Source organism: Oncorhynchus gorbuscha, linkage group LG11, assembly GCF_021184085.1.
Source record: "Oncorhynchus gorbuscha isolate QuinsamMale2020 ecotype Even-year linkage group LG11, OgorEven_v1.0, whole genome shotgun sequence".
In the NCBI taxonomy this organism is placed as follows: domain Eukaryota; kingdom Metazoa; phylum Chordata; class Actinopteri; order Salmoniformes; family Salmonidae; genus Oncorhynchus; species Oncorhynchus gorbuscha.
The window spans coordinates 86,366,407-86,392,539 of NC_060183.1; the positions used below are offsets into that span (position 1 = coordinate 86,366,407).

General features: G+C 52.8%; 1 protein-coding gene across 8 annotated transcripts in view; it reads left to right on the forward strand.

The window, feature by feature from the left end:
- rassf6 (Ras association domain family member 6) overlaps positions 1-20,781 on the forward strand; it is a 50,601-nt gene extending 29,820 nt beyond the window's left edge. For 2 of the 8 annotated variants that reach the window (XM_046290695.1, XM_046290694.1), the window contains 7 exons: positions 13,409-13,510; positions 13,630-13,681; positions 13,862-13,980; positions 14,090-14,187; positions 15,605-16,608; positions 16,688-17,128; positions 17,284-20,781. In XM_046290695.1, coding sequence (XP_046146651.1) covers positions 13,409-13,510; positions 13,630-13,681; positions 13,862-13,980; positions 14,090-14,187; positions 15,605-15,677 — 444 coding nt within the window. In that variant the 3' untranslated portion in view covers positions 15,678-16,608; positions 16,688-17,128; positions 17,284-20,781. Of the gene's footprint in view, positions 1-13,408; positions 13,511-13,629; positions 13,682-13,861; positions 13,981-14,072; positions 14,188-15,604; positions 16,609-16,687; positions 17,129-17,185 lie in introns of all 8 variants that reach the window. The other 6 variants (XM_046290696.1, XM_046290702.1, XM_046290701.1 and 3 more) reach the window with 6 other exon arrangements.
- Positions 20,782-26,133: the final 5,352 nt, after the last annotated feature.

The window sequence follows — 26,133 nt, forward strand, 5'->3', positions numbered from 1 at the left end:
GTGTAGGGAGAGGTGGTCCTCGTAACACCTGGGCCCACTGATGTAGGGAGAGGTGGTCCTCATAACACCTGGGCCCACTGATGTAGCGAGAGGTGGTCCTCGTAACCCCTGGGCCCACTGATGTAGGGAGAGGTGGTCCTCATAACACCTGGGCCCACTGATGTAGGGAGAGGTGGTCCTCGTAACCCCTGGGCCCACTGATGTAGGGAGAGGTGGTCCTCATAACACCTGGGCCCACTGATGTAGGGAGAGGTGGTCCTCATAACACCTGGGCCCACTGATGTAGGGAGAGGTGGTCCTCGTAACGCCTGGGCCCACTGATGTAGGGAGAGGTGGTCCTCATAACACCTGGGCCCACTGATGTAGAGAGAGGTGGTCCTCATAACACCTGGGCCCACTGATGTAGGGAGAGGTGGTCCTCATAACCCCTGGGCCCACTGATGTAGGGAGAGGTGGTCCTCGTAACACCTGGGCCCACTGATGTAGGGAGAGGTGGTCCTCATAACACCTGGGCCCACTGATGTAGGGAGAGGTGGTCCTCATAACGCCTGGGCCCACTGATGTAGGGAGAGGTGGTCCTCGTAACACCTGGGCCCACTGATGTAGGGAGAGGTGGTCCTCATTACACCTGGGCCCACTGATGTAGAGAGAGGTGGTCCTCGTAACACCTGGGCCCACTGATGTAGGGAGAGGTGGTCCTCGTAACCCCTGGGCCCACTGATGTAGGGAGAGGTGGTCCTCATAACACCTGGGCCCACTGATGTAGGGAGAGGTGGTCCTCATAACACCTGGGCCCACTGATGTAGGGAGAGGTGGTCCTCGTAACGCCTGGGCCCACTGATGTAGGGAGAGGTGGTCCTCATAACACCTGGGCCCACTGATGTAGGGAGAGGTGGTCCTCATAACACCTGGGCCCACTGATGTAGGGAGAGGTGGTCCTCATAACACCTGGGCCCACTGATGTAGAGAGAGGTGGTCCTCATAACACCTGGGCCCACTGATGTAGGGAGAGGTGGTCCTCATAACACCTGGGCCCACTGATGTAGGGAGAGGTGGTCCTCATAACACCTGGGCCCACTGATGTAGAGAGAGGTGGTCCTCATAACACCTGGGCCCACTGATGTAGGGAGAGGTGGTCCTCATAACACCTGGGCCCACTGATGTAGGGAGAGGTGGTCCTCATAACACCTGGGCCCACTGATGTAGAGAGAGGTGGTCCTCATAACACCTGGGCCCACTGATGTAGGGAGAGGTGGTCCTCATAACACCTGGGCCCACTGATGTAGGGAGAGGTGGTCCTCATAACACCTGGGCCCACTGATGTAGGGAGAGGTGGTCCTCGTAACCCCTGGGCCCACTGATGTAGGGAGAGGTGGTCCTCATAACACCTGGGCCCACTGATGTAGGGAGAGGTGGTCCTCATAACACCTGGGCCCACTGATGTAGGGAGAGGTGGTCCTCATAACACCTGGGCCCACTGATGTAGAGAGAGGTGGTCCTCATAACACCTGGGCCCACTGATGTAGGGAGAGGTGGTCCTCGTAACGCCTGGGCCCACTGATGTAGGGAGAGGTGGTCCTCGTAAAGACTGGGCCCACTGATGTAGGGAGAGGTGGTCCTCGTAAAGACTGGGCCCACTGATGTAGGGAGAGGTGGTCCTCGTAAAGCCTGGGCCCACTGATGTAGGGAGAGGTGGTCCTCGTAAAGCCTGGGCCCACTGATGTAGGGAGAGGTGGTCCTCGTAACACCTGGGCCCACTGATGTAGGGAGAGGTGGGCCTCATAACGCCTGGGCCCACTGACGTAGAGAGAGGTGGTCCTCGTAAAGCCTGGGCCCACTAATGTAGGGAGAGGTGGTCCTCATAACACCTGGGCCCACTGATGTAGGGAGAGGTGGTCCTCGTAACCCCTGGGCCCACTGATGTAGGGAGAGGTGGTCCTCATAACACCTGGGCCCACTGATGTAGGGAGAGGTGGTCCTCATAACACCTGGGCCCACTGATGTAGGGAGAGGTGGTCCTCGTAACGCCTGGGCCCACTGATGTAGGGAGAGGTGGTCCTCATAACACCTGGGCCCACTGATGTAGGGAGAGGTGGTCCTCATAACACCTGGGCCCACTGATGTAGGGAGAGGTGGTCCTCATAACACCTGGGCCCACTGATGTAGAGAGAGGTGGTCCTCATAACACCTGGGCCCACTGATGTAGGGAGAGGTGGTCCTCATAACACCTGGGCCCACTGATGTAGGGAGAGGTGGTCCTCATAACACCTGGGCCCACTGATGTAGAGAGAGGTGGTCCTCATAACACCTGGGCCCACTGATGTAGGGAGAGGTGGTCCTCATAACACCTGGGCCCACTGATGTAGGGAGAGGTGGTCCTCATAACACCTGGGCCCACTGATGTAGAGAGAGGTGGTCCTCATAACACCTGGGCCCACTGATGTAGGGAGAGGTGGTCCTCATAACACCTGGGCCCACTGATGTAGGGAGAGGTGGTCCTCGTAACGCCTGGGCCCACTGATGTAGGGAGAGGTGGTCCTCGTAACGCCTGGGCCCACTGATGTAGGGAGAGGTGGTCCTCATAACACCTGGGCCCACTGATGTAGGGAGAGGTGGTCCTCATAACACCTGGGCCCACTGATGTAGGGAGAGGTGGTCCTCGTAACGCCTGGGCCCACTGATGTAGGGAGAGGTGGTCCTCGTAACACCTGGGCCCACTGATGTAGGGAGAGGTGGTCCTCGTAAAGACTGGGCCCACTGATGTAGGGAGAGGTGGTCCTCGTAAAGACTGGGCCCACTGATGTAGGGAGAGGTGGTCCTCGTAAAGCCTGGGCCCACTGATGTAGGGAGAGGTGGTCCTCGTAAAGCCTGGGCCCACTGATGTAGGGAGAGGTGGTCCTCGTAACACCTGGGCCCACTGATGTAGGGAGAGGTGGGCCTCATAACGCCTGGGCCCACTGACGTAGAGAGAGGTGGTCCTCGTAAAGCCTGGGCCCACTAATGTAGGGAGAGGTGGTCCTCATAACACCTGGGCCCACTGATGTAGGGAGAGGTGGGCCTCATAACGCCTGGGCCCACTGATGTAGGGAGAGGTGGTCCTCGTAAAGCCTGGGCCCACTGATGTAGGGAGAGGTGGTCCTCATAACGCCTGGGCCCACTGATGTAGGGAGAGGTGGTCCTCGTAAAGCCTGGGCCCACTGATGTAGGGAGAGGTGGTCCTCATAAAGCCTGGGCCCACTGATGTAGGAAGAGGTGGGCCTCATAACGCCTGGGCCCACTGACGTAGAGAGAGGTGGTCCTCGTAAAGCCTGGGCCCACTGATGTAGGGAGAGGTGGTCCTCATAACACCTGGGCCCACTGATGTAGGGAGAGGTGGGCCTCATAACGCCTGGGCCCACTGATGTAGGGAGAGGTGGTCCTCGTAAAGCCTGGGCCCACTGATGTAGGGAGAGGTGGTCCTCGTAACGCCTGGGCCCACTGATGTAGGGAGAGGTGGTCCTCGTAAATCCTGGGCCCACTGATGTAGGGAGAGGTGGTCCTCGTAACGCCTGGGCCCACTGATGTAGGGAGAGGTGGTCCTCGTAAAGCCTGGGCCCACTGATGTAGGGAGAGGTGGGCCTCATAACGCCTGGGCCCACTGATGTAGGGAGAGGTGGTCCTCATAAAGCCTGGGCCCACTGATGTAGGGAGAGGTGGTCCTCATAAAGCCTGGGCCCACTGATGTAGGGAGAGGTGGTCCTCATAAAGCCTGGGCCCACTGATGTAGGGAGAGGTGGTCCTCATAAAGCCTGGGCCCACTGATGTAGGGAGAGGTGGTCCTCATAAAGCCTGGGCCCACTGATGTAGGGAGAGGTGGTCCTCATAACACCTGGGCCCACTGATGTAGAGAGAGGTGGTCCTCATAACACCTGGGCCCACTGATGTAGGGAGAGGTGGTCCTCATAACACCTGGGCCCACTGATGTAGGGAGAGGTGGTCCTCATAACACCTGGGCCCACTGATGTAGGGAGAGGTGGTCCTCATAACACCTGGGCCCACTGATGTAGGGAGAGGTGGTCCTCATAACACCTGGGCCCACTGATGTAGGGAGAGGTGGTCCTCGTAACGCCTGGGCCCACTGATGTAGGGAGAGGTGGTCCTCGTAACGCCTGGGCCCACTGATGTAGGGAGAGGTGGTCCTCATAACACCTGGGCCCACTGATGTAGGGAGAGGTGGTCCTCATAACACCTGGGCCCACTGATGTAGGGAGAGGTGGTCCTCGTAACGCCTGGGCCCACTGATGTAGGGAGAGGTGGTCCTCGTAACACCTGGGCCCACTGATGTAGGGAGAGGTGGTCCTCGTAAAGACTGGGCCCACTGATGTAGGGAGAGGTGGTCCTCGTAAAGACTGGGCCCACTGATGTAGGGAGAGGTGGTCCTCGTAAAGCCTGGGCCCACTGATGTAGGGAGAGGTGGTCCTCGTAAAGCCTGGGCCCACTGATGTAGGGAGAGGTGGTCCTCGTAACACCTGGGCCCACTGATGTAGGGAGAGGTGGGCCTCATAACGCCTGGGCCCACTGACGTAGAGAGAGGTGGTCCTCGTAAAGCCTGGGCCCACTGATGTAGGGAGAGGTGGTCCTCATAACACCTGGGCCCACTGATGTAGGGAGAGGTGGGCCTCATAACGCCTGGGCCCACTGATGTAGGGAGAGGTGGTCCTCGTAAAGCCTGGGCCCACTGATGTAGGGAGAGGTGGTCCTCATAACGCCTGGGCCCACTGATGTAGGGAGATGTGGTCCTCGTAAAGCCTGGGCCCACTGATGTAGGGAGAGGTGGTCCTCATAAAGCCTGGGCCCACTGATGTAGGGAGAGGTGGGCCTCATAACGCCTGGGCCCACTGACGTAGAGAGAGGTGGTCCTCGTAAAGCCTGGGCCCACTGATGTAGGGAGAGGTGGTCCTCATAACACCTGGGCCCACTGATGTAGGGAGAGGTGGGCCTCATAACGCCTGGGCCCACTGATGTAGGGAGAGGTGGTCCTCGTAAAGCCTGGGCCCACTGATGTAGGGAGAGGTGGTCCTCGTAACGCCTGGGCCCACTGATGTAGGGAGAGGTGGTCCTCGTAAAGCCTGGGCCCACTGATGTAGGGAGAGGTGGTCCTCGTAACGCCTGGGCCCACTGATGTAGGGAGAGGTGGTCCTCGTAAAGCCTGGGCCCACTGATGTAGGGAGAGGTGGGCCTCATAACGCCTGGGCCCACTGATGTAGGGAGAGGTGGTCCTCATAAAGCCTGGCCCCACTGATGTAGGGAGAGGTGGTCCTCATAAAGCCTGGGCCCACTGATGTAGGGAGAGGTGGTCCTCATAAAGCCTGGGCCCACTGATGTAGGGAGAGGTGGTCCTCATAAAGCCTGGGCCCACTGATGTAGGGAGAGGTGGTCCTCATAAAGCCTGGGCCCACTGATGTAGGGAGAGGTGGTCCTCGTAAAGCCTGGGCCCACTGATGTAGGGAGAGGTGGTCCTCATAATGCCTGGGCTCACTGATGTAGGGAGAGGTGGTCCTCATAATGCCTGGGCCCACTGATGTAGGGAGAGGTGGTCCTCATAATGCCTGGGCCCACTGATGTAGGGAGAGGTGGTCCTCGTAAAGCCTGGGCCCACTGATGTAGGGAGAGGTGGTCCTCGTAAAGCCTGGGCCCACTGATGTAGGGAGAGGTGGTCCTCATAAAGCCTGGGCCCACTGATGTAGGGAGAGGTGGTCCTCATAAAGCCTGGGCCCACTGATGTAGGGAGAGGTGGTCCTCGTAAAGCCTGGGCCCACTGATGTAGGGAGAGGTGGTCCTCATAATGCCTGGGCCCACTGATGTAGGGAGAGGTGGTCCTCATAATGCCTGGGCCCACTGATGTAGGGAGAGGTGGTCCTCATAATGCCTGGGCCCACTGATGTAGGGAGAGGTGGTCCTCATAATGCCTGGGCCCACTGATGTAGGGAGAGGTGGGCCTCGTAAAGCCTGGGCCCACTGATGTAGGGAGAGGTGGTCCTCATAATGCCTGGGCCCACTGATGTAGGGAGAGGTGGTCCTCATAATGCTTGGGCCCACTGATGTAGGGAGAGGTGGTCCTCATAATGCCTGGGCCCACTGATGTAGAGAGAGGTGGGCCTCATAACACCTGGGCCCACTGATGTAGGGAGAGGTGGTCCTCGTAAAGCCTGGGCCCACTGATGTAGGGAGAGGTGGTCCTCGTAAAGCCTGGGCCCACTGATGTAGGGAGAGGTGGTCCTCATAAAGCCTGGGCCCACTGATGTAGGGAGAGGTGGTCCTCATAAAGCCTGGGCCCACTGATGTAGGGAGAGGTGGTCCTCGTAAAGCCTGGGCCCACTGATGTAGGGAGAGGTGGTCCTCATAATGCCTGGGCCCACTGATGTAGGGAGAGGTGGTCCTCATAATGCCTGGGCCCACTGATGTAGGGAGAGGTGGTCCTCATAATGCCTGGGCCCACTGATGTAGGGAGAGGTGGTCCTCATAATACCTGGGCCCACTGATGTAGGGAGAGGTGGGCCTCGTAAAGCCTAGGGAGAGGTGGTCCTCGTAAAGCCTGGGCCCACTGATGTAGGGAGAGGTGGGTCTCATAACACCTGGGCCCACTGATGTAGAGAGAGGTGGGTCTCATAACACCTGGGCCCACTGATGTAGAGAGAGGTGGGTCTCATAACACCTGGGCCCACTGATGTAGAGAGAGGTGGGTCTCATAACACCTGGGCCCACTGATGTAGGGAGAGGTGGTCCTCGTAAAGCCTGGGCCCACTGATGTAGGGAGAGGTGGGCCTCATAACGCCTGGGCCCACTGATGTAGGGAGAGGTGGTCCTCATAAAGCCTGGCCCCACTGATGTAGGGAGAGGTGGTCCTCATAAAGCCTGGGCCCACTGATGTAGGGAGAGGTGGTCCTCATAAAGCCTGGGCCCACTGATGTAGGGAGAGGTGGTCCTCATAAAGCCTGGGCCCACTGATGTAGGGAGAGGTGGTCCTCATAAAGCCTGGGCCCACTGATGTAGGGAGAGGTGGTCCTCGTAAAGCCTGGGCCCACTGATGTAGGGAGAGGTGGTCCTCATAATGCCTGGGCTCACTGATGTAGGGAGAGGTGGTCCTCATAATGCCTGGGCCCACTGATGTAGGGAGAGGTGGTCCTCATAATGCCTGGGCCCACTGATGTAGGGAGAGGTGGTCCTCGTAAAGCCTGGGCCCACTGATGTAGGGAGAGGTGGTCCTCGTAAAGCCTGGGCCCACTGATGTAGGGAGAGGTGGTCCTCATAAAGCCTGGGCCCACTGATGTAGGGAGAGGTGGTCCTCATAAAGCCTGGGCCCACTGATGTAGGGAGAGGTGGTCCTCGTAAAGCCTGGGCCCACTGATGTAGGGAGAGGTGGTCCTCATAATGCCTGGGCCCACTGATGTAGGGAGAGGTGGTCCTCATAATGCCTGGGCCCACTGATGTAGGGAGAGGTGGTCCTCATAATGCCTGGGCCCACTGATGTAGGGAGAGGTGGTCCTCATAATGCCTGGGCCCACTGATGTAGGGAGAGGTGGGCCTCGTAAAGCCTGGGCCCACTGATGTAGGGAGAGGTGGTCCTCATAATGCCTGGGCCCACTGATGTAGGGAGAGGTGGTCCTCATAATGCCTGGGCCCACTGATGTAGGGAGAGGTGGTCCTCATAATGCCTGGGCCCACTGATGTAGAGAGAGGTGGGCCTCATAACACCTGGGCCCACTGATGTAGGGAGAGGTGGTCCTCGTAAAGCCTGGGCCCACTGATGTAGGGAGAGGTGGTCCTCGTAAAGCCTGGGCCCACTGATGTAGGGAGAGGTGGTCCTCATAAAGCCTGGGCCCACTGATGTAGGGAGAGGTGGTCCTCATAAAGCCTGGGCCCACTGATGTAGGGAGAGGTGGTCCTCGTAAAGCCTGGGCCCACTGATGTAGGGAGAGGTGGTCCTCATAATGCCTGGGCCCACTGATGTAGGGAGAGGTGGTCCTCATAATGCCTGGGCCCACTGATGTAGGGAGAGGTGGTCCTCATAATGCCTGGGCCCACTGATGTAGGGAGAGGTGGTCCTCATAATACCTGGGCCCACTGATGTAGGGAGAGGTGGGCCTCGTAAAGCCTAGGGAGAGGTGGTCCTCGTAAAGCCTGGGCCCACTGATGTAGGGAGAGGTGGGTCTCATAACACCTGGGCCCACTGATGTAGAGAGAGGTGGGTCTCATAACACCTGGGCCCACTGATGTAGAGAGAGGTGGGTCTCATAACACCTGGGCCCACTGATGTAGAGAGAGGTGGGTCTCATAACACCTGGGCCCACTGATGTAGAGAGAGGTGGGTCTCATAACACCTGGGCCCACTGATGTAGAGAGAGGTGGGTCTCATAACACCTGGGCCCACTGATGTAGAGAGAGGTGGGTCTCATAACACCTGGGCCCACTGATGTAGGGAGAGGTGGTCCTCATAACACCTGGGCCCACTGATGTAGGGAGAGGTGGTCCTCATAACGCCTGGGCCCACTGATGTAGGGAGAGGTGGTCCTCATAACACCTGGGCCCACTGATGTAGGGAGAGGTGGTCCTCATAACACCTGGGCCCGCTGATGTAGGGAGAGGTGGTCCTCATAACGCCTGGGCCCACTGATGTAGGGAGAGGTGGTCCTCATAACACCTGGGCCCACTGATGTAGGGAGAGGTGGTCCTCATAACGCCTGGGCCCACTGATGTAGGGAGAGGTGGTCCTCATAACACCTGGGCCCACTGATGTAGGGAGAGGTGGTCCTCGTAACACCTGGGCCCACTGATGTAGGGAGAGGTGGGCCTCGTAACACCTGGGCCCACTGATGTAGGGAGAGGTGGTCCTCGTAACACCTGGGCCCACTGATGTAGGGAGAGGTGGTCCTCATAACACCTGGGCCCACTGATGTAGGGAGAGGTGGTCCTCATAACACCTGGGCCCACTGATGTAGGGAGAGGTGGTCCTCGTAACACCTGGGCCCACTGATGTAGGGAGAGGTGGTCCTCATAACACCTGGGCCCACTGATGTAGGGAGAGGTGGTCCTCATAAAGCCTGGGCCCACTGATGTAGGGAGAGGTGGTCCTCGTAAAGCCTGGGCCCACTGATGTAGGGAGAGGTGGTCCTCATAATGCCTGGGCTCACTGATGTAGGGAGAGGTGGTCCTCATAATGCCTGGGCCCACTGATGTAGGGAGAGGTGGTCCTCATAATGCCTGGGCCCACTGATGTAGGGAGAGGTGGTCCTCGTAAAGCCTGGGCCCACTGATGTAGGGAGAGGTGGTCCTCGTAAAGCCTGGGCCCACTGATGTAGGGAGAGGTGGTCCTCATAAAGCCTGGGCCCACTGATGTAGGGAGAGGTGGTCCTCATAAAGCCTGGGCCCACTGATGTAGGGAGAGGTGGTCCTCGTAAAGCCTGGGCCCACTGATGTAGGGAGAGGTGGTCCTCATAATGCCTGGGCCCACTGATGTAGGGAGAGGTGGTCCTCATAATGCCTGGGCCCACTGATGTAGGGAGAGGTGGTCCTCATAATGCCTGGGCCCACTGATGTAGGGAGAGGTGGTCCTCATAATGCCTGGGCCCACTGATGTAGGGAGAGGTGGGCCTCGTAAAGCCTGGGCCCACTGATGTAGGGAGAGGTGGTCCTCATAATGCCTGGGCCCACTGATGTAGGGAGAGGTGGTCCTCATAATGCCTGGGCCCACTGATGTAGGGAGAGGTGGTCCTCATAATGCCTGGGCCCACTGATGTAGAGAGAGGTGGGCCTCATAACACCTGGGCCCACTGATGTAGGGAGAGGTGGTCCTCGTAAAGCCTGGGCCCACTGATGTAGGGAGAGGTGGTCCTCGTAAAGCCTGGGCCCACTGATGTAGGGAGAGGTGGTCCTCATAAAGCCTGGGCCCACTGATGTAGGGAGAGGTGGTCCTCATAAAGCCTGGGCCCACTGATGTAGGGAGAGGTGGTCCTCGTAAAGCCTGGGCCCACTGATGTAGGGAGAGGTGGTCCTCATAATGCCTGGGCCCACTGATGTAGGGAGAGGTGGTCCTCATAATGCCTGGGCCCACTGATGTAGGGAGAGGTGGTCCTCATAATGCCTGGGCCCACTGATGTAGGGAGAGGTGGTCCTCATAATACCTGGGCCCACTGATGTAGGGAGAGGTGGGCCTCGTAAAGCCTAGGGAGAGGTGGTCCTCGTAAAGCCTGGGCCCACTGATGTAGGGAGAGATGGGTCTCATAACACCTGGGCCCACTGATGTAGAGAGAGGTGGGTCTCATAACACCTGGGCCCACTGATGTAGAGAGAGGTGGGTCTCATAACACCTGGGCCCACTGATGTAGAGAGAGGTGGGTCTCATAACACCTGGGCCCACTGATGTAGAGAGAGGTGGGTCTCATAACACCTGGGCCCACTGATGTAGAGAGAGGTGGGTCTCATAACACCTGGGCCCACTGATGTAGGGAGAGGTGGTCCTCATAACACCTGGGCCCACTGATGTAGGGAGAGGTGGTCCTCATAACGCCTGGGCCCACTGATGTAGGGAGAGGTGGTCCTCATAACACCTGGGCCCACTGATGTAGGGAGAGGTGGTCCTCATAACACCTGGGCCCGCTGATGTAGGGAGAGGTGGTCCTCATAACGCCTGGGCCCACTGATGTAGGGAGAGGTGGTCCTCATAACACCTGGGCCCACTGATGTAGGGAGAGGTGGTCCTCATAACGCCTGGGCCCACTGATGTAGGGAGAGGTGGTCCTCGTAACACCTGGGCCCACTGATGTAGGGAGAGGTGGTCCTCGTAACACCTGGGCCCACTGATGTAGGGAGAGGTGGGCCTCGTAACACCTGGGCCCACTGATGTAGGGAGAGGTGGTCCTCGTAACACCTGGGCCCACTGATGTAGGGAGAGGTGGTCCTCATAACACCTGGGCCCACTGATGTAGGGAGAGGTGGTCCTCATAACACCTGGGCCCACTGATGTAGGGAGAGGTGGGGCCAACAGTGGAAGAGCTGTTGCTGAGGAACAAGTTGTCCATATTGAGGGTACTGAATTGCTGCTTGTACCAGAGGGGAACATAGTGTCTGATGTTCAGCAGAAAAATGTTGTTGGAGGAGGTAAAGAAGGATCTTGGGAGCCATTTCCCCAGACTGGTGAGGAGATGCCCAGTACAAGTGATGGGGTACAGAAGAGGGTTCAGGTGGAGCTAGTCTCCCAGGTAGTGGAGGAGATGCCCAGTACGAGTGATGGGGTACAGAAGAGGGTTCAGGTGGAGCTTGTCTCCCAGGTAGTGGAGGAGATGCCCAGTATGAGTGATGGGGTACAGAAGAGGGTTCAGGTGGAGCTAGTCTCCCAGGTAGTGGAGGAGATGCCCAGTATGAGTGATGGGGTACAGAAGAGGGTTCAGGTGGAGCTAGTCTCCCAGGTAGTGGAGGAGATGCCCAGTACGAGTGATGGGGTACAGAAGAGGGTTCAGGTGAAGCTTGTCTCCCAGGTAGTGGAGGAGATGCCCAGTACGAGTGATGGGGTACAGAAGAGGGTTCAGGTGGAGCTAGTCTCCCAGGTAGTGGAGGAGATGCCCAGTATGAGTGATGGGCTGCAAGTGGGGAGTGTTGAGAGGGATGTGTCAGATGGGAGTCAGACTGTGGCCTCAGTTGAGGAGGATCAGGAGAAGGATATGGACATCTCTATTGTTAAGATAGCAGCTGGTGACGACTCAATTTACAATGTAGATGAGGTAAATGGATTCCTGGATCAGACTTTGGGGAAATCTGTCAAATTGGCTGATTTTTTGGGGGGATGTTGATAAGTTTGTGAGGTCAGCTGTGGTGTTACAGAAGACGGTGGGGTTAGACCAGTTGAGTGTGAAGGGAATAGTTTCCTCTTGAGGACATGTGTTACTGCTGTTATGGCAATAAAAGGTAGTGGGAAATGTGGCCAGGTTCAGAGAAATGAGAACAATGATGATGATCCTTTTAGGGTGGGTTTTTTCTTCTGGCTTCTGGTTGACAATCAATTGCTAGGATCCTTAATCAACGTGGACAAACCAAGTGTGATATATAATAATCGTATAGTACATAGCAAACTCACTTGGAGTATAGTGGCTTTGAGACGAGCCTTGCTTTTCGTTTTCAAACTGGGTGACCGAAGCAAAACGGCTATCTTTTACCTAGATGTGCTCGGCATGAAGATTTTGGGTCACAAAGAGTTTGAAGAAGGATGTAAGGCAGCTTGTAAGGGCCCTTATGATGGAGAATAGAGCAAGGCTTTGGGCCAGAGAATGATGATGACTTTGTGGATGAACTGATGTACAATTATGGAGTGGGAGAATATCGCCTGGGCAATGACTTCCTGGGTTTGACTCTGCAGTCTAGCCAGGCTGTCAGCAATGCTAAGCAGCTTGGTTGGCCCCTCACTGAGAGGATCTGCTTGGTTGGCCCCTCACTGAGGGGATCTGCTTGGTTGGCCCCTCACTGAGAGGATCTGCTTGGTTGGCTCCTCACTGAGGGGATCTGCTTGGTTGGCCCCTCACTGAGGGGATCTGCTTGGTTGGCCCCTCACTGAGGGGATCTGCTTGGTTGGCCCCTCACTGAGAGGATCTGCTTGGTTGGCCCCTCACTGAGAGGATCTGCTTGGTTGGCCCCTCACTGAGAGGATCTGCTTGGTTGGCCCCTCACTGAGAGGATCTGCTTGGTTGACCCCTCACTGAGGGGATCTGCTTGGTTGGCACCTCACTGAGGGGATCTGCTTGGTTGGCCCCTCACTGAGGGGATCTGCTTGGTTGGCCCCTCACTGAGGGGATCTGCTTGGTTGGCCCCTCACTGAGGGGATCTGCTTGGTTGGCCCCTCACTGAGAGGATCTGCTTGGTTGGCCCCTCACTGAGAGGATCAGCTTGGTTGGCCCCTCACTGAGAGGATCTGCTTGGTTGTTTGAGTGTTTATTGTGTTGTGGGTTCCCAGACCCAATAAAGTTTTTTTGAAACTGTCTCTGTCTCTCTCCTCTGTTTCTCTCCTCTGTTTCTCTCCTCTGTTTCTCTCCTCTGTTTCTCTCCTCTGTTTCTCTCCTCTGTCTCTCTCTCTCTCTCTCTCTCTCTCTCTCTCTCTCTCTCTCTCTCTCTCTCTCTCTCTCTCTCTCTCTCTCTCTCTCTCTCTCTCTCTCTCTCTCTCTCTCTCTCTCTCTCTCTCTCTCTCTCTCTGTCTCTGTCTCTGTCTCTGTCTCTGTCTCTGTCTCTGTCTCTGTCTCTGTCTCTGTCTCTCTCGTCTCTCTCTTTCTTTGTTTCTCTCTCTTTGTGTCTCTTGTGTCTGTCTCTGTTTCTCTCTCTTTCTCTGTCTTTGTTTCTCTCTCTTTGTGTCTCTTGTGTCTGTCTCTGTTTCCCTCTCTCTCTCTAGACGGCTATATTCACTCCAACCTATGGAACATCCACTAACGTCCGTATCAACAGCAAAATGACAACACATCAGGTCATATCACAGCTCCTTCAGAAATTCAAGGTGAATTATGTCAAATTACCAGGTTGTATTGTTGTTAGATCACTTGGGGGAAGTCTTCTGGTTTGGTTCTAATAGTACGTGAGTCTGGTTCACCGCTGTGCTTCCACGTTGTGTTGCAGATAGAAAATGATCCTAATGAGTTTGCCCTCTACTGTGTCCATCAAAGTGGAGGTACGTTGAGCCATTCTCTTCCAGAACACAACTGATGCTGGTATCCTTCTGACATCATTAACACGTTGGACGGGGTATAATTGGTGTAAACTGGGGCTCTCCAGGGTTCTCCAAGGTTATGGTTCTCCAGGGTTAGGGTTCTCCAGGGTTAGAATTAATAGTGTCTGTTTCCTCCTATAGAGAAGAAGAAGCTGTCTGACTCAGATCTGCCACTGTGGGAGAGGCTTGTTCAGGGCCCAGCAGAGAACATCATGAAGATGTTCCTCATGGACAGAGATGAAGAGGAAGTCAGCAACGATGTGAGTGTCTGCCATTCAGCAGGGTTTTGAGGCCAGAATGAGTTTTGGACACTAGCCACACACAGTGCACTAACCCCCCTGCCTATGACTAGCTCTGCTCTCTCCCCAGGTGGCCATGTACCTTAACCTGGAGCTGCCCATCCTGGAGGGGGTTCTAGTGAAGCTGGAGGAAGAGGAGAACAGAGCTGTGCAGAGAATCATCACCAAGTGAGTTATGAAGGAGTTAAACTATCCTAACTGTTACCTAAAGTAGAGGGGGACCGAAACATTCAGACTAGGTTCTGGGTTAATGTATACTGAATCAACCCTGTCAGGTCAACTGGGTCAATCTGGAATCTAAACCATACTGTGTTTACTCTGTGTCACCTGTAGTTAAACAGTGATGTGTCACCTGTAGCTAAACGGTGATGTGTCACCTGTAGTTAAACAGTGATGTGTCACCTGTAGTTAAACGGTGATGTGTCACCTGTAGTTAAACAGTGATGTGTCACCTGTAGTTAAACAGTGATGTGTCACCTGTAGTTAAACAGTGATGTGTCACCTGTAGTTAAACAGTGATGTGTCACCTGTAGTTAATTTACATTTACATTTACATTTAAGTGATGTGTCATTCACTGACATCCAGTGGGACAGTCAAACAGTGATGTGTCACCTGTCCTAGGTATTCCTTAAAGAGGTGGGGTTTCAGGTGATGTGTCACCCTGGCGTGTAGGGAGTTTGTTCCAATTGGGGGCGGTGATGTTTTGTCACCTGTAGTTAAACAGGCCAGAGGTGATGTGTTGTTTGGGTGTAGGGCACCCTGTAGTTAAACAGTGATGTGTGGAGAGAACACCTGTAAGTTAAACAGTGATGTGTCACAGGCTGGGGAGCCCAGCCAACAGCGAGTTAAACAGTGATGTGTCACCTGTAGTTAAACAGTGATGTGTCACCTGTTGTCCAGGATCAACTTGGTGATGTGGTGTCACCTGGTCATCAGAAGGGGGAAAGGAGAAGATTAATTGTGGGTCATCTGCATAGCAATAGCATATGACAGAGCCAAGTGACTTGGTGTATAGCGAGAATAGGAGAGGGCCAAGAACAGAGCCCTGGGGACACCAGTGGTGAGAGCGTGGTGAGGAGACAGGTGAGATGTGTCACCTGTAGTTAAACAGTGATGTGTCACCTGTAGTTAAACAGTGATGTGTCACCTGTAGTTAAACAGTGATGTGTCACCTGTAGCTAAACAGTGATGTGTCACCTGTAGCATAACGGTGATGTGTCACCTGTAGTTAAACAGTGATGTGTCACCTGTAGCATAACAGTGATGTGTCACCTGTAGTTAAACAGTGATGTGTCACCTGTAGTTAAACAGTGATGTGTCACCTGTAGTTAAACGGTGATGTGTCACCTGTAGCTAAACAGTGATGTGTCACCTGTAACAGTATGTGTCACCTGTAGCTGATGTGTCACCTGTAGTTAAACAGTGATGTGTCACCTGTAGCATAACAGTGATGTGTCACCTGTAGCTAAACAGTGATGTGTCACCTGTAGTTAAACAGTGATGTGTCACCTGTAGCATAACAATGATGTGTCACCTGTAGTTACCTGTAGCATAACGGTGATGGGCTGTTTTTGTGTCCTATAGGTACAACCAGCAGCAAATAGTCTTGTCTCAGCTTCTCAGCTCCAAGATCACCAAGACCGAGACAGAGGTGTGAGGAGTGGACTTCACACAGACTGGAATTCACACAACACATACCAGAACAACAGTACACAGAATACATGAAGGGACATACTGTCCAGGGAAGAGGATGTTCAAGATTAAACTAAATCTGTGTCCCAAAGGGCACCCTATTCCCTATATAGTGCACTACTTTAGATCAGAGCCCTATTCCCTATATAGTGCACTACTTTAGACCAGAGCCCTATTCCCTACATAGTGCACTACCTATAGACCAGAGCCCTATTCCCTACATAGTGCACTACCTTAGACCAGGACGTTGCGCTGTATAGGGAATAGGGTGCCATTTGGGACTCAGGCATACTACACCATAACTAAACCTGAAAGACTGCAGGAGGACACAGATGTCCAGGGAAGGTATTGTTCAATGTCAACCTGAAAGACTGCAGGAGGACACAGATGTCCAGGGAAGGTATTGTTCAATGTCAACCTGAAAGACTACAGGAGGATGTCTAGGGAAGGAATTGTTCAATGTCAACCTGAAAGACTGCAGGAGGATGTCTAGGGAAGGTATTGTTCAATGTCAACCTGAAAGACTGCAGGAGGATGTCTAGGGAAGGTATTGTTCAATGTCAACCTGAAAGACTACAGGAGGATGTCTAGGGAAGGTATTGTTCAATGTCAACCTGAAAGACTGCAGGAGGATGTCTAGGGAAGGTATTGTTCAATGTCAACCTGAAAGACTACAGGAGGATGTCTAGGGAAGGTATTGTTCAATGTCAACCTGAAAGACTGCAGGAGGATGTCTAGGGAAGGTATTGTTCAATGTCAACCTGAAAGACTACAGGAGGATGTCTAGGGAAGGTATTGTTCAATGTCAACCTGAAAGACTGCAGGAGGATGTCTAGGGAAGGTATTGTTCAATGTCAACCTGAAAGACTGCAGGAGGACACAGATGTCCAGGGAAGGTATTGTTCAATGTCAACCTGAAAGACTGGAGGATGTCTAGGAGGTTCAATGTCAACCTGACACAGATGTCCAGGGAAGGTATTGTTCAATGTCAACCTGAAAGACTACAGGAGGATGTCTAGGGAAGGAATTGTTCAATGTCAACCTGAAAGACTGCAGGAGGATGTCTAGGGAAGGTATTGTTCAATGTCAACCTGAAAGACTACAGGAGGATGTCTAGGGAAGGTATTGTTCAATGTCAACCTGAAAGACTGCAGGAGGATGTCTAGGGAAGGTATTGTTCAATGTCAACCTGAAAGACTACAGGAGGATGTCTAGGGAAGGTATTGTTCAATGTCAACCTGAAAGACTACAGGAGGATGTCTAGGGAAGGTATTGTTCAATGTCAACCTGAAAGACTACAGGAGGATGTCTAGGGAAGGTATTGTTCAATGTCAACCTGAAAGACTACAGGAGGATGTCTAGGGAAGGTATTGTTCAATGTCAACCTGAAAGACTACAGGAGGATGTCTAGGGAAGGTATTGTTCAATGTCAACCTGAAAGACTGAAAGACAGGAGGATGTCAGGGAGGGAAGGTATTGTTCAATGTCAACCTGAAAGACTACAGGAGGATGTCTAGGGAAGGTATTGTTCAATGTCAACCTGAAAGACTACAGGAGGATGTCTAGGGAAGGTATTGTTCAATGTCAACCTGAAAGATGATGATCAGTGATGAACTGAAAGCAACAAGTAGAAAAAAGTTAAATATGGAAATATTTTTCAATGAACATGATGCATCTAATAGAAAGCCCTTTTGGTTCCAGAACGACTAGCCAGAACGACTAGTCATCCCTCCACCTACACAGCTGAACTCGTAGTCATCCCTCCACCTACACAGCTGAACTAGTAGTCATCCCTCCACCTACACAGCTGAACTCGTAGTCATCCCTCCACCTACACAGCTGAACTAGTAGTCATCCCTCCACCTACACAGCTGAACTAGTAGTCATCCCTCCACTAAGACAGCTGAACTAGTAGTCATCCCTCCACTAAGACAGCTGAACTAGTAGTCGTCCCTCCACCTACACAGCTAACAGCTAGCTCCTGAATGAGTTGTCATCCCTCCACCTAGACAGCTGAACTAGTAGTCATCCCTCCACCTACACAGCTGAACTAGTAGTCATCCCTCCACCTAGACAGCTGAACTAGTAGTCATCCCTCCACCTACACAGCTGAACTAGTAGTCATCCCTCTACCTACACAGCTGAACTACTAGTCATCCCTCCACCTACACAGCTGAACTAATAGTCATCCCTCCACTAAGACAGCTGAACTACTAGTCATCCCTCCACCTACACAGCTGAACTAGTAGTCATCCCTCTACCTACACAGCTGAACTACTAGTCATCCCTCCACCTACACAGCTGAACTAATAGTCATCCCTCCACTAAGACAGCTGAACTAGTAGTCATCCCTCCACTAAGACAGCTGAACTAGTAGTCATCCCTCCACTAAGACAGCTGAACTAGTAGTCATCCCTCCACTAAGACAGCTGAACTACTAGTCATCCCTCCACTAAGACAGCTGAACTAATAGTCATCCCTCCACTAAGACAGCTGAACTAATAGTCATCCCTCCACTAAGACAGCTGAACTAGTAGTCATCCCTCCACTAAGACAGCTGAACTAGTAGTCATCCCTCCACTAAGACAGCTGAACTAATAATCATCCCTCCACTAAGACAGCTGAACTAGTAGTCATCCCTCCACTAAGACAGCTGAACAAATAGTCATCCCTCCACTAAGACATCTGAACTAGTAGTCATCCCTCCACCTACACAGCTGAACTAGTAGTCATCCCTCCACTAAGACAGCTGAACTAGTAGTCATCCCTCCACTAAGACAGCTGAACTAGTAGTCATCCCTCCACCTACACAGCTGAACTAGTAGTCATCCCTCCACTAAGACAGCTGAACTAGTAGTCATCCCTCCACCTACACAGCTGAACTAGTAGTCATCCCTCCACTAAGACAGCTGAACTAGTAGTCATCCCTCCACTAAGACAGCTGAACTAGTAGTCATCCCTCCACCTACACAGCTGAACTAGTAGTCATCCCTCCACCTACACAGCTGAACTAGTAGTCATCCCTCCACCTACACAGCTGAACTAGTAGTCATCCCTCCACTAAGACAGCTGAACTAGTAGTCATCCCTCCACTAAGACAGCTGAACTAGTAGTCATCCCTCCACTAAGACAGCTGAACTAGTAGTCATCCCTCCACCTACACAGCTGAACTAGTAGTCATCCCTCCACCTACACAGCTGAACTAGTAGTCATCCCTCCACCTACACAGCTGAACTAGTAGTCATCCCTCCACCTACACAGCTAACAGCTAGCTCCTGAATGAGTTGTCATCCCTCCACCTAGACAGCTAACTCCTGTTTCTGTAATAGAGGCTTGACAACACAACAAATAAGTGCTAGCTAGCTGCCAGTTTGTACACTGGTTTGTTACTGTTGAATCATGAAGTGATTCATTTTTCAATAACACGCGGCTAGCTAACTAACTGGCTAGAGGTGTTATGATCACTAACATCATTGCTGGAATGTACTTTTGACCAATCAGATTACTTGTCCCTGACTAACTGTTTAATAAGCCCTATAAAGTGATTGTCTGATCATAGCAAAGATCACAATTACCCAAGATTGGCCAGCGGCGTCATTGACATTGGGAGGTTCCTCCAGATGCTTCATGTTTTTCTGGAGGCCGTACATATATTTTCAGCTTCCTGTGATTACAGGACGTGACTTAACTGGGGGTCATAGGGGTGGTTTTGAAGAGTTTAAAATATTTGTGACCAGGGGACAGTTTTGACCCGGCATATGCAGTCTGAATTCAATCTGCCCAAAAGGATTGTTGACCTCCATTGGTCCTAATTGTCTTACAGTACCAGAGGCGTCTATACTGTATGTCCCCACCACCTTCTTCAAAATAGTTTCCATTCTTAACCAAAATCCTGGAGAAATTGGTTTTCAAACAGCTGAATGATTTTTAAAGTGCCAACTGTATTTTTGACAAATACCAATCTGGTTTTGCAGCCCACCACAGCACAGAGACAGCGTTAGTTCAAGTTGTAAATGATCCTAGAGCCAACAGAGAGACAGCCTTAGTTAGAAGCAAATGATCCTAGAGCCAAAACAGATGCCAAACAGCTCTATGTCCTTTTGCTCTTGTATTTAAATGGTGCATTCCTCACTGTTGACCAATGATGTCCTTCTGGACTGACCGGAGAGGTGAGTTGGACTCTCCAGTACAGAGGTGGGTTTAGCACCTTGTGTACCGGTCAAGAATTTTTCGTCAACCTTGGTGAACATAACTCAGAGAATATACAAACTGTGTTAGTGATTTAAATACTTGGATGGCTCAACTTCCTACAGCTAAATCAAGACAGGTTGTAGACAAAGCACAGAGAGAATCTCAACGCACATTTTAATTCACAGGCAATAAAGACAAAACACCAGTTAAAAAACCTAGTTGTTATTTTAGATTCTGAACTACATTTTGAATCACACATTAGGAATGTGACCAAAATAGCTTTTTACCACCTGAGGAACATTGCCAAGGTGCAGTCATTTCTCTCAGGCTGATACAGAGAGACTCATCCATGCTTTTATTACAAGCAGGCTTGACTACTGTAATGCTCTCCTGTCTGGTCTACTCAAGAAAGCCATTGGTCAACTGAAAAACATACAGAATGCTGCAGCGCGGGTACTGACCAAGACTAGACGGGGAGAATACATTACACCAGTTCTAAGGTCTCTGCACTGGCTGCCTGTGAGTTTTAGAATTAATTTAAAGATTATTCTAACCCCAATACACACATGCACTTAAGTTATGTACCCAGTAGGTCCCTCAGGTCCTCTGGTACTGGCCTTTTAACTATCCCAAAGCCCCGGACCAAGAGACAAGGAGAGGCAGCCTTTAGTTATTATGCCCTCAGTCTCTGGAATAGTCTGCCACTGTGGAAATTTTTAAAAGAGATCAAAACACACAATTTTAGCTTTGATTTTCCTTAGGGTGATTTTTTGAGTCGTTCAGGTTATATTGTTATTCTTTAGTTGTTTTAAATAGCACATTGTGTTGCATTCCACGTCTGAAATGTGCTGTATAAATAAAGTTTGATTTAGATTTGACCGGTCTGTCTCTGTGTCCGTCTGTCTGACTGAGACTTTCACCAATTTCAGCTTTATCGACGTTATTTTGTTGCCTTGAATGCAATGTATTGATGAGAGAAAAGTCGTGGGAATATAGAGGATAGTTTGAGGAAATAAATAAATAAAATAATAAAACAGAAGTTTGAAGTTTAATTAGTGACACACATGGTATACATATTCCAACAAAATGTTCCTTCAGAAATAATAAAAGATGAGAATAGGAACATAAAGCTAGTTCCATTCATCCCGGATAAAAAGAGTCCTATTCAGACTCAGGAGGTGTGGCGTCACTTGAGGAGGCGTCACTTGAGGAGGCGTCACTTGAGGAGGCGTCACTTGAGGAGGCGTCACTTGAGGAGGCGTCACTTGAGGAGGCGTCACTTGAGTGGGTTGAGTCTGACGTGCTCTTCCTGTCCGGGTTAGGCCTGGATGGATGGGAGCACGGTCCCAGTGATGTACTGGGCAGTCTACACCACCCGCTGGAGGGTCACGGTCCCGGTGATGTACTGGGCCGTCTTCACTACCCGCTGGAGGGCCACGGCCCCAGTGATGTACTGGGCCGTCTTCACCACCCGCTAGAGGGCCACGGCCCCAGTGATGTACTGGGCCGTCTTCACCACCCGCTGGAGGGTCACGGTCCCGGTGATGTACTGGGCCGTCTACACCACCCGCTGGAGGGCCACGGTCCCGGTGATGTACTGGGCCGTCTACACCACCCGCTGGAGGGCCACGGTCCCAGTGATGTACTGGGCCGTCTACACCACCCGCTGGAGGGTCACGGTCCCGGTGATGTACTGGGCCGTCTACACCACCCGCTGGAGGGTCACGGTCCCGGTGATGTACTGGGCCGTCTACACCACCCGCTGGAGGGCCACGGTCCCAGTGATGTACTGGGCCGTCTTCACTACCCGCTGGAGGGTCACGGTCCCAGTGATGTACTGGGCCGTCTTCACTACCCGCTGGAGGGCCACGGTCCCAGTGATGTACTGGGCCGTCTACACCACCCGCTGGAGGGCCACGGTCCCAGTGATGTACTGGGCCGTCTTCACCACCCTCTGGAAGGCCTTGCGGTCATGGACAGAGCATTTCCTGTACCAGGCCGTGATGCAACTGGTCAGGACTCTCTCGATGGTGCAGGGATAGTACTTGGAAATGAACCTGGGGTGAATTTCTTCAGCTGCTTTCGGAAGTAGAGACACTGTTGCGCCATCTTGACCAGAGTGGTGGTGTTGCTGGTCCATGTAAAGATCAATGTGAGGCCCTCGGGACAAAGGTTGAAGAGTCGCTGCTGTGCCTTCTTCACCACAGTGTCCATGTGGTTTGACCATTTCAGCTCCTCTAAGATGTGTACACCGAAGAATTTGAAGTTATTGACGGTCTCCACGGTGATGAGGATGAGGTTGAGTCCAAGCCTGGTTCCTCCTGAAGTCCACAATAAGCTCCTTTGTTTTGCTAACGTTGAGGGAGAGGTTGTTTATCTGGCACGACCCCATCAGAGTGGCTACCTCCTCATTGTAGGCCTTCTCGTCGCTGTTGATAATCAGACCTACGACTGTTGTGTTGTCAGCGAACTTGGTGATGAAACTCTCTGAGGCCTCGCAGTCCTACAGAGTGGGCATCTCTGTCCCAGTAGGGAACTATGTCGTCTCTGTCCCAGTAGGGAACTATGTCGTCTCTGTCCCAGTAGGGAACTATGTCGTCTCTGTCCAAGGGGAACTAGTCTGTCTCTGTCTCTGTCCTGGGTCCCAGTAGGGAACTCTTCGTCTCTGTCCCAGTAGGGAACTCTGTCGTCTCTGTCCCAGTAGGGAACTCTGTCGTCTCTGTCCCAGTCTCTGACCTCTGTCCCAGTAGGGAACTCTGTCGTCTCTGTCCCAGTAGGGAACTCTGTCGTCTCTGTCCCAGTAGGGAACTCTGTCGTCAATGTCCCAGTAGGGAACTCTGTCGTCTCTGTCCCAAGGGAACTCTGTCGTCTCTGTCCCAGTAGGGAACTCTGTCGTCTCTGTCCCAGTAGGGAACTCTGTCTTCTGTCCCAGTGTCTCTGTGGTTCTGTCCCATTTCTGTCGTCTCTGTCCCAGTAGAACTCTGTGTACTCTGTCCCAGTAGGGAACTCTGAAGTCTCTGTCCCAGTAGGGAACTCTGTCCTCTGTCCCAGTAGGGAACTGAGGATGAACTCTGGTCTGAGTCCCAGTAGGGAACTCTGGTTCTGTCCCAGTAGGGAACTCTGTCCTCTGTCCCAGTAGGGAACTCTGTCTCTCTGTCCCAGTTCTGTCGCTCTGTCCCAGTAGGGAACTCTGAGGTCTGTTTATCTAGGGAACTCTGTCGTCTCTGTCCCAGTCTGTCGTCTCTGTCCCAGTAGGGAACTCTGTCGTCTCTGTCCCAGTAGGGAACTCTGTCGTCTCTGTCCCAGTAGGGAACTGTCCCTGTCCCAGTAGGGAACTCTGTCGTCTCTGTCCCAGTAGGGAACTCTGTCTCTCTGTCCCAGTAGGGAACTTGTCATCTCTGTCCCAGTAGGGAACTGGTCTCTCTCTGTCCCAGTAGGGAACTATGTCATCTCTGTCCCAGTAGGGAACTATGTCATCTCTGTCCCAGTAGGGAACTCTGTCATCTCTGTCCCAGTAGGGAACTATGTCATCTCTGTCCCAGTAGGGAACTCTGTCATCTCTGTCCCAGTAGGGAACTCTGTCATCTCTGTCCCAGTAGGGAACTGTCATCTCTGTCCCAGTAGGGAACTCTGTCATCTCTGTCCCAGTAGGGAACTCTGTCATCTCTGTCCCAGTAGGGAACTCTGTCCAAGTAGGGAACTCTGTCGTCTCTGTCCCAGTAGGGAACTCTGTCTGTCCCAGTAGGGAACTCTGTCGTCTCTGTCCCAGTAGGGAACTCTGTCCCAGTAGGGAACTCTGTCGTCTCTGTCCCAGTAGGGAACTCTGTCCCAGTAGGGAACTCTGTCCTCTGTCCCAGTAGGGAACTCTGTCGTCTCTGTCCCAGTAGGGAACTCTGTCGTCTCTGTCCCAGTAGGGAACTCTGTCGTCTCTGTCCCAGTAGGGAACTCTGTCGTCTCTGTCCCAGTAGGGAACTCTGTCGTCTCTGTCCCAGTAGGGAACTCTGTCGTCTCTGTCCCAGTAGGGAACTCTGTCGTCTCTGTCCCAGTAGGGAACTCTGTCGTCTCTGTCCCAGTAGGGAACTCTGTCGTCTCTGTCCCAGTAGGGAACTCTGTCGTCTCTGTCCCAGTAGGGAACTCTGTCGTCTCTGTCCCAGTAGGGAACTCTGTCGTCTCTGTCCCAGTAGGGAACTCTGTCTGTCCCAGTAGGGAACTCTGTCGTCTGTCCCAGTAGGGAACTCTGTCGTCTCTGTCCCAGTAGGGAACTCTGTCGTCTCTGTCCCAGTAGGGAACTCTGTCGTCTCTGTCCCAGTAGGGAACTATGTCGTCTCTGTCCCAGTAGGGAACTATGTCCCAGTAGGGAACTATGTCATCTCTGTCCCAGTAGGGAACTATGTCATCTCTGTCCCAGTAGGGAACTATGTCATCTCTGTCCCAGTAGGGAACTATGTCATCTCTGTCCCAGTAGGGAACTATGTCATCTCTGTCCCAGTAGGGAACTCTGTCATCTCTGTCCCAGTAGGGAACTCTGTCATCTCTGTCCCAGTAGGGAACTCTGTCATCTCTGTCCCAGTAGGGAACTCTGTCATCTCTGTCCCAGTAGGGAACTCTGTCATCTCTGTCCCAGTAGGGAACTCTGTCATCTCTGTCCCAGTAGGGAACTCTGTCATCTCTGTCCCAGTAGGGAACTCTGTCATCTCTGTCCCAGTAGGGAACTCTGTCGTCTCTGTCCCAGTAGGGAACTCTGTCGTCTCTGTCCCAGTAGGGAACTCTGTCGTCTCTGTCCCAGTAGGGAACTCTGTCGTCTCTGTCCCAGTAGGGAACTCTGTCCAGTAGGGAACTCTGTCGTCTCTGTCCCAGTAGGGAACTCTCTGTCCCAGTAGGGAACTCTGTCCCAGTAGGGAACTCTGTCGTCTCTGTCCCAGTAGGGAACTCTGTCGTCCTGTCCCAGTAGGGAACTCTGTCTGTCCCAGTAGGGAACTCTGTCGTCTCTGTCCCAGTAGGGAACTCTGTCGTCTCTGTCCCAGTAGGGAACTCTGTCGTCTCTGTCCCAGTAGGGAACTCTGTCGTCTCTGTCCCAGTAGGGAACTCTGTCGTCTCTGTCCCAGTAGGGAACTCTGTCGTCTCTGTCCCAGTAGGGAACTCTGTCGTCTCTGTCCCAGTAGGGAACTCTGTCGTCTCTGTCCCAGTAGGGAACTCTGTCGTCTCTGTCCCAGTAGGGAACTATGTCATCTCTGTCCCAGTAGGGAACTATGTCAGTAGGGAACTCTCTGTCCCAGTAGGGAACTATGTCATCTCTGTCCCAGTAGGGAACTATGTCGTCTCTGTCCCAGTAGGGAACTATGTCGTCTCTGTCCCAGTAGGGAACTATGTCGTCTCTGTCCCAGTAGGGAACTATGTCGTCTCTGTCCCAGTAGGGAACTATGTCGTCCCAGTAGGGAACTATGTCTCTCTGTCCCAGTAGGGAACTATGTCATCTCTGTCCCAGTAGGGAACTATGTCATCTCTGTCCCAGTAGGGAACTGTCCCAGTAGGGAACTATGTCATCTCTGTCCCAGTAGGGAACTATGTCGTCTCTGTCCCAGTAGGGAACTATGTCGTCTCTGTCCCAGTAGGGAACTCTGTCGTCTCTGTCCCAGTAGGGAACTCTGTCGTCTCTGTCCCAGTAGGGAACTCTGTCCCAGTAGGGAACTCTGTCCCAGTAGGGAACTCTGTCGTCTCTGTCCCAGTAGGGAACTCTGTCCCTGTCCCAGTAGGGAACTCTGTCGTCTCTGTCCCAGTAGGGAACTCTGTCGTCTCTGTCCCAGTAGGGAACTCTGTCCCTGTCCCAGTAGGGAACTCTGTCGTCTCTGTCCCAGTAGGGAACTCTGTCGTCTCTGTCCCAGTAGGGAACTCTGTCGTCTCTGTCCCAGTAGGGAACTCTGTCGTCTCTGTCCCAGTAGGGAACTCTGTCGTCTCTGTCCCAGTAGGGAACTCTGTCGTCTCTGTCCCAGTAGGGAACTCTGTCGTCTCTGTCCCAGTAGGGAACTCTGTCGTCTCTGTCCCAGTAGGGAACTCTGTCGTCTCTGTCCCAGTAGGGAACTATGTCGTCTCTGTCCCAGTAGGGAACTATGTCCCAGTAGGGAACTATGTCATCTCTGTCCCAGTAGGGAACTATGTCATCTCTGTCCCAGTAGGGAACTATGTCATCTCTGTCCAAGTAGGGAACTATGTCATCTCTGTCCAAGTAGGGA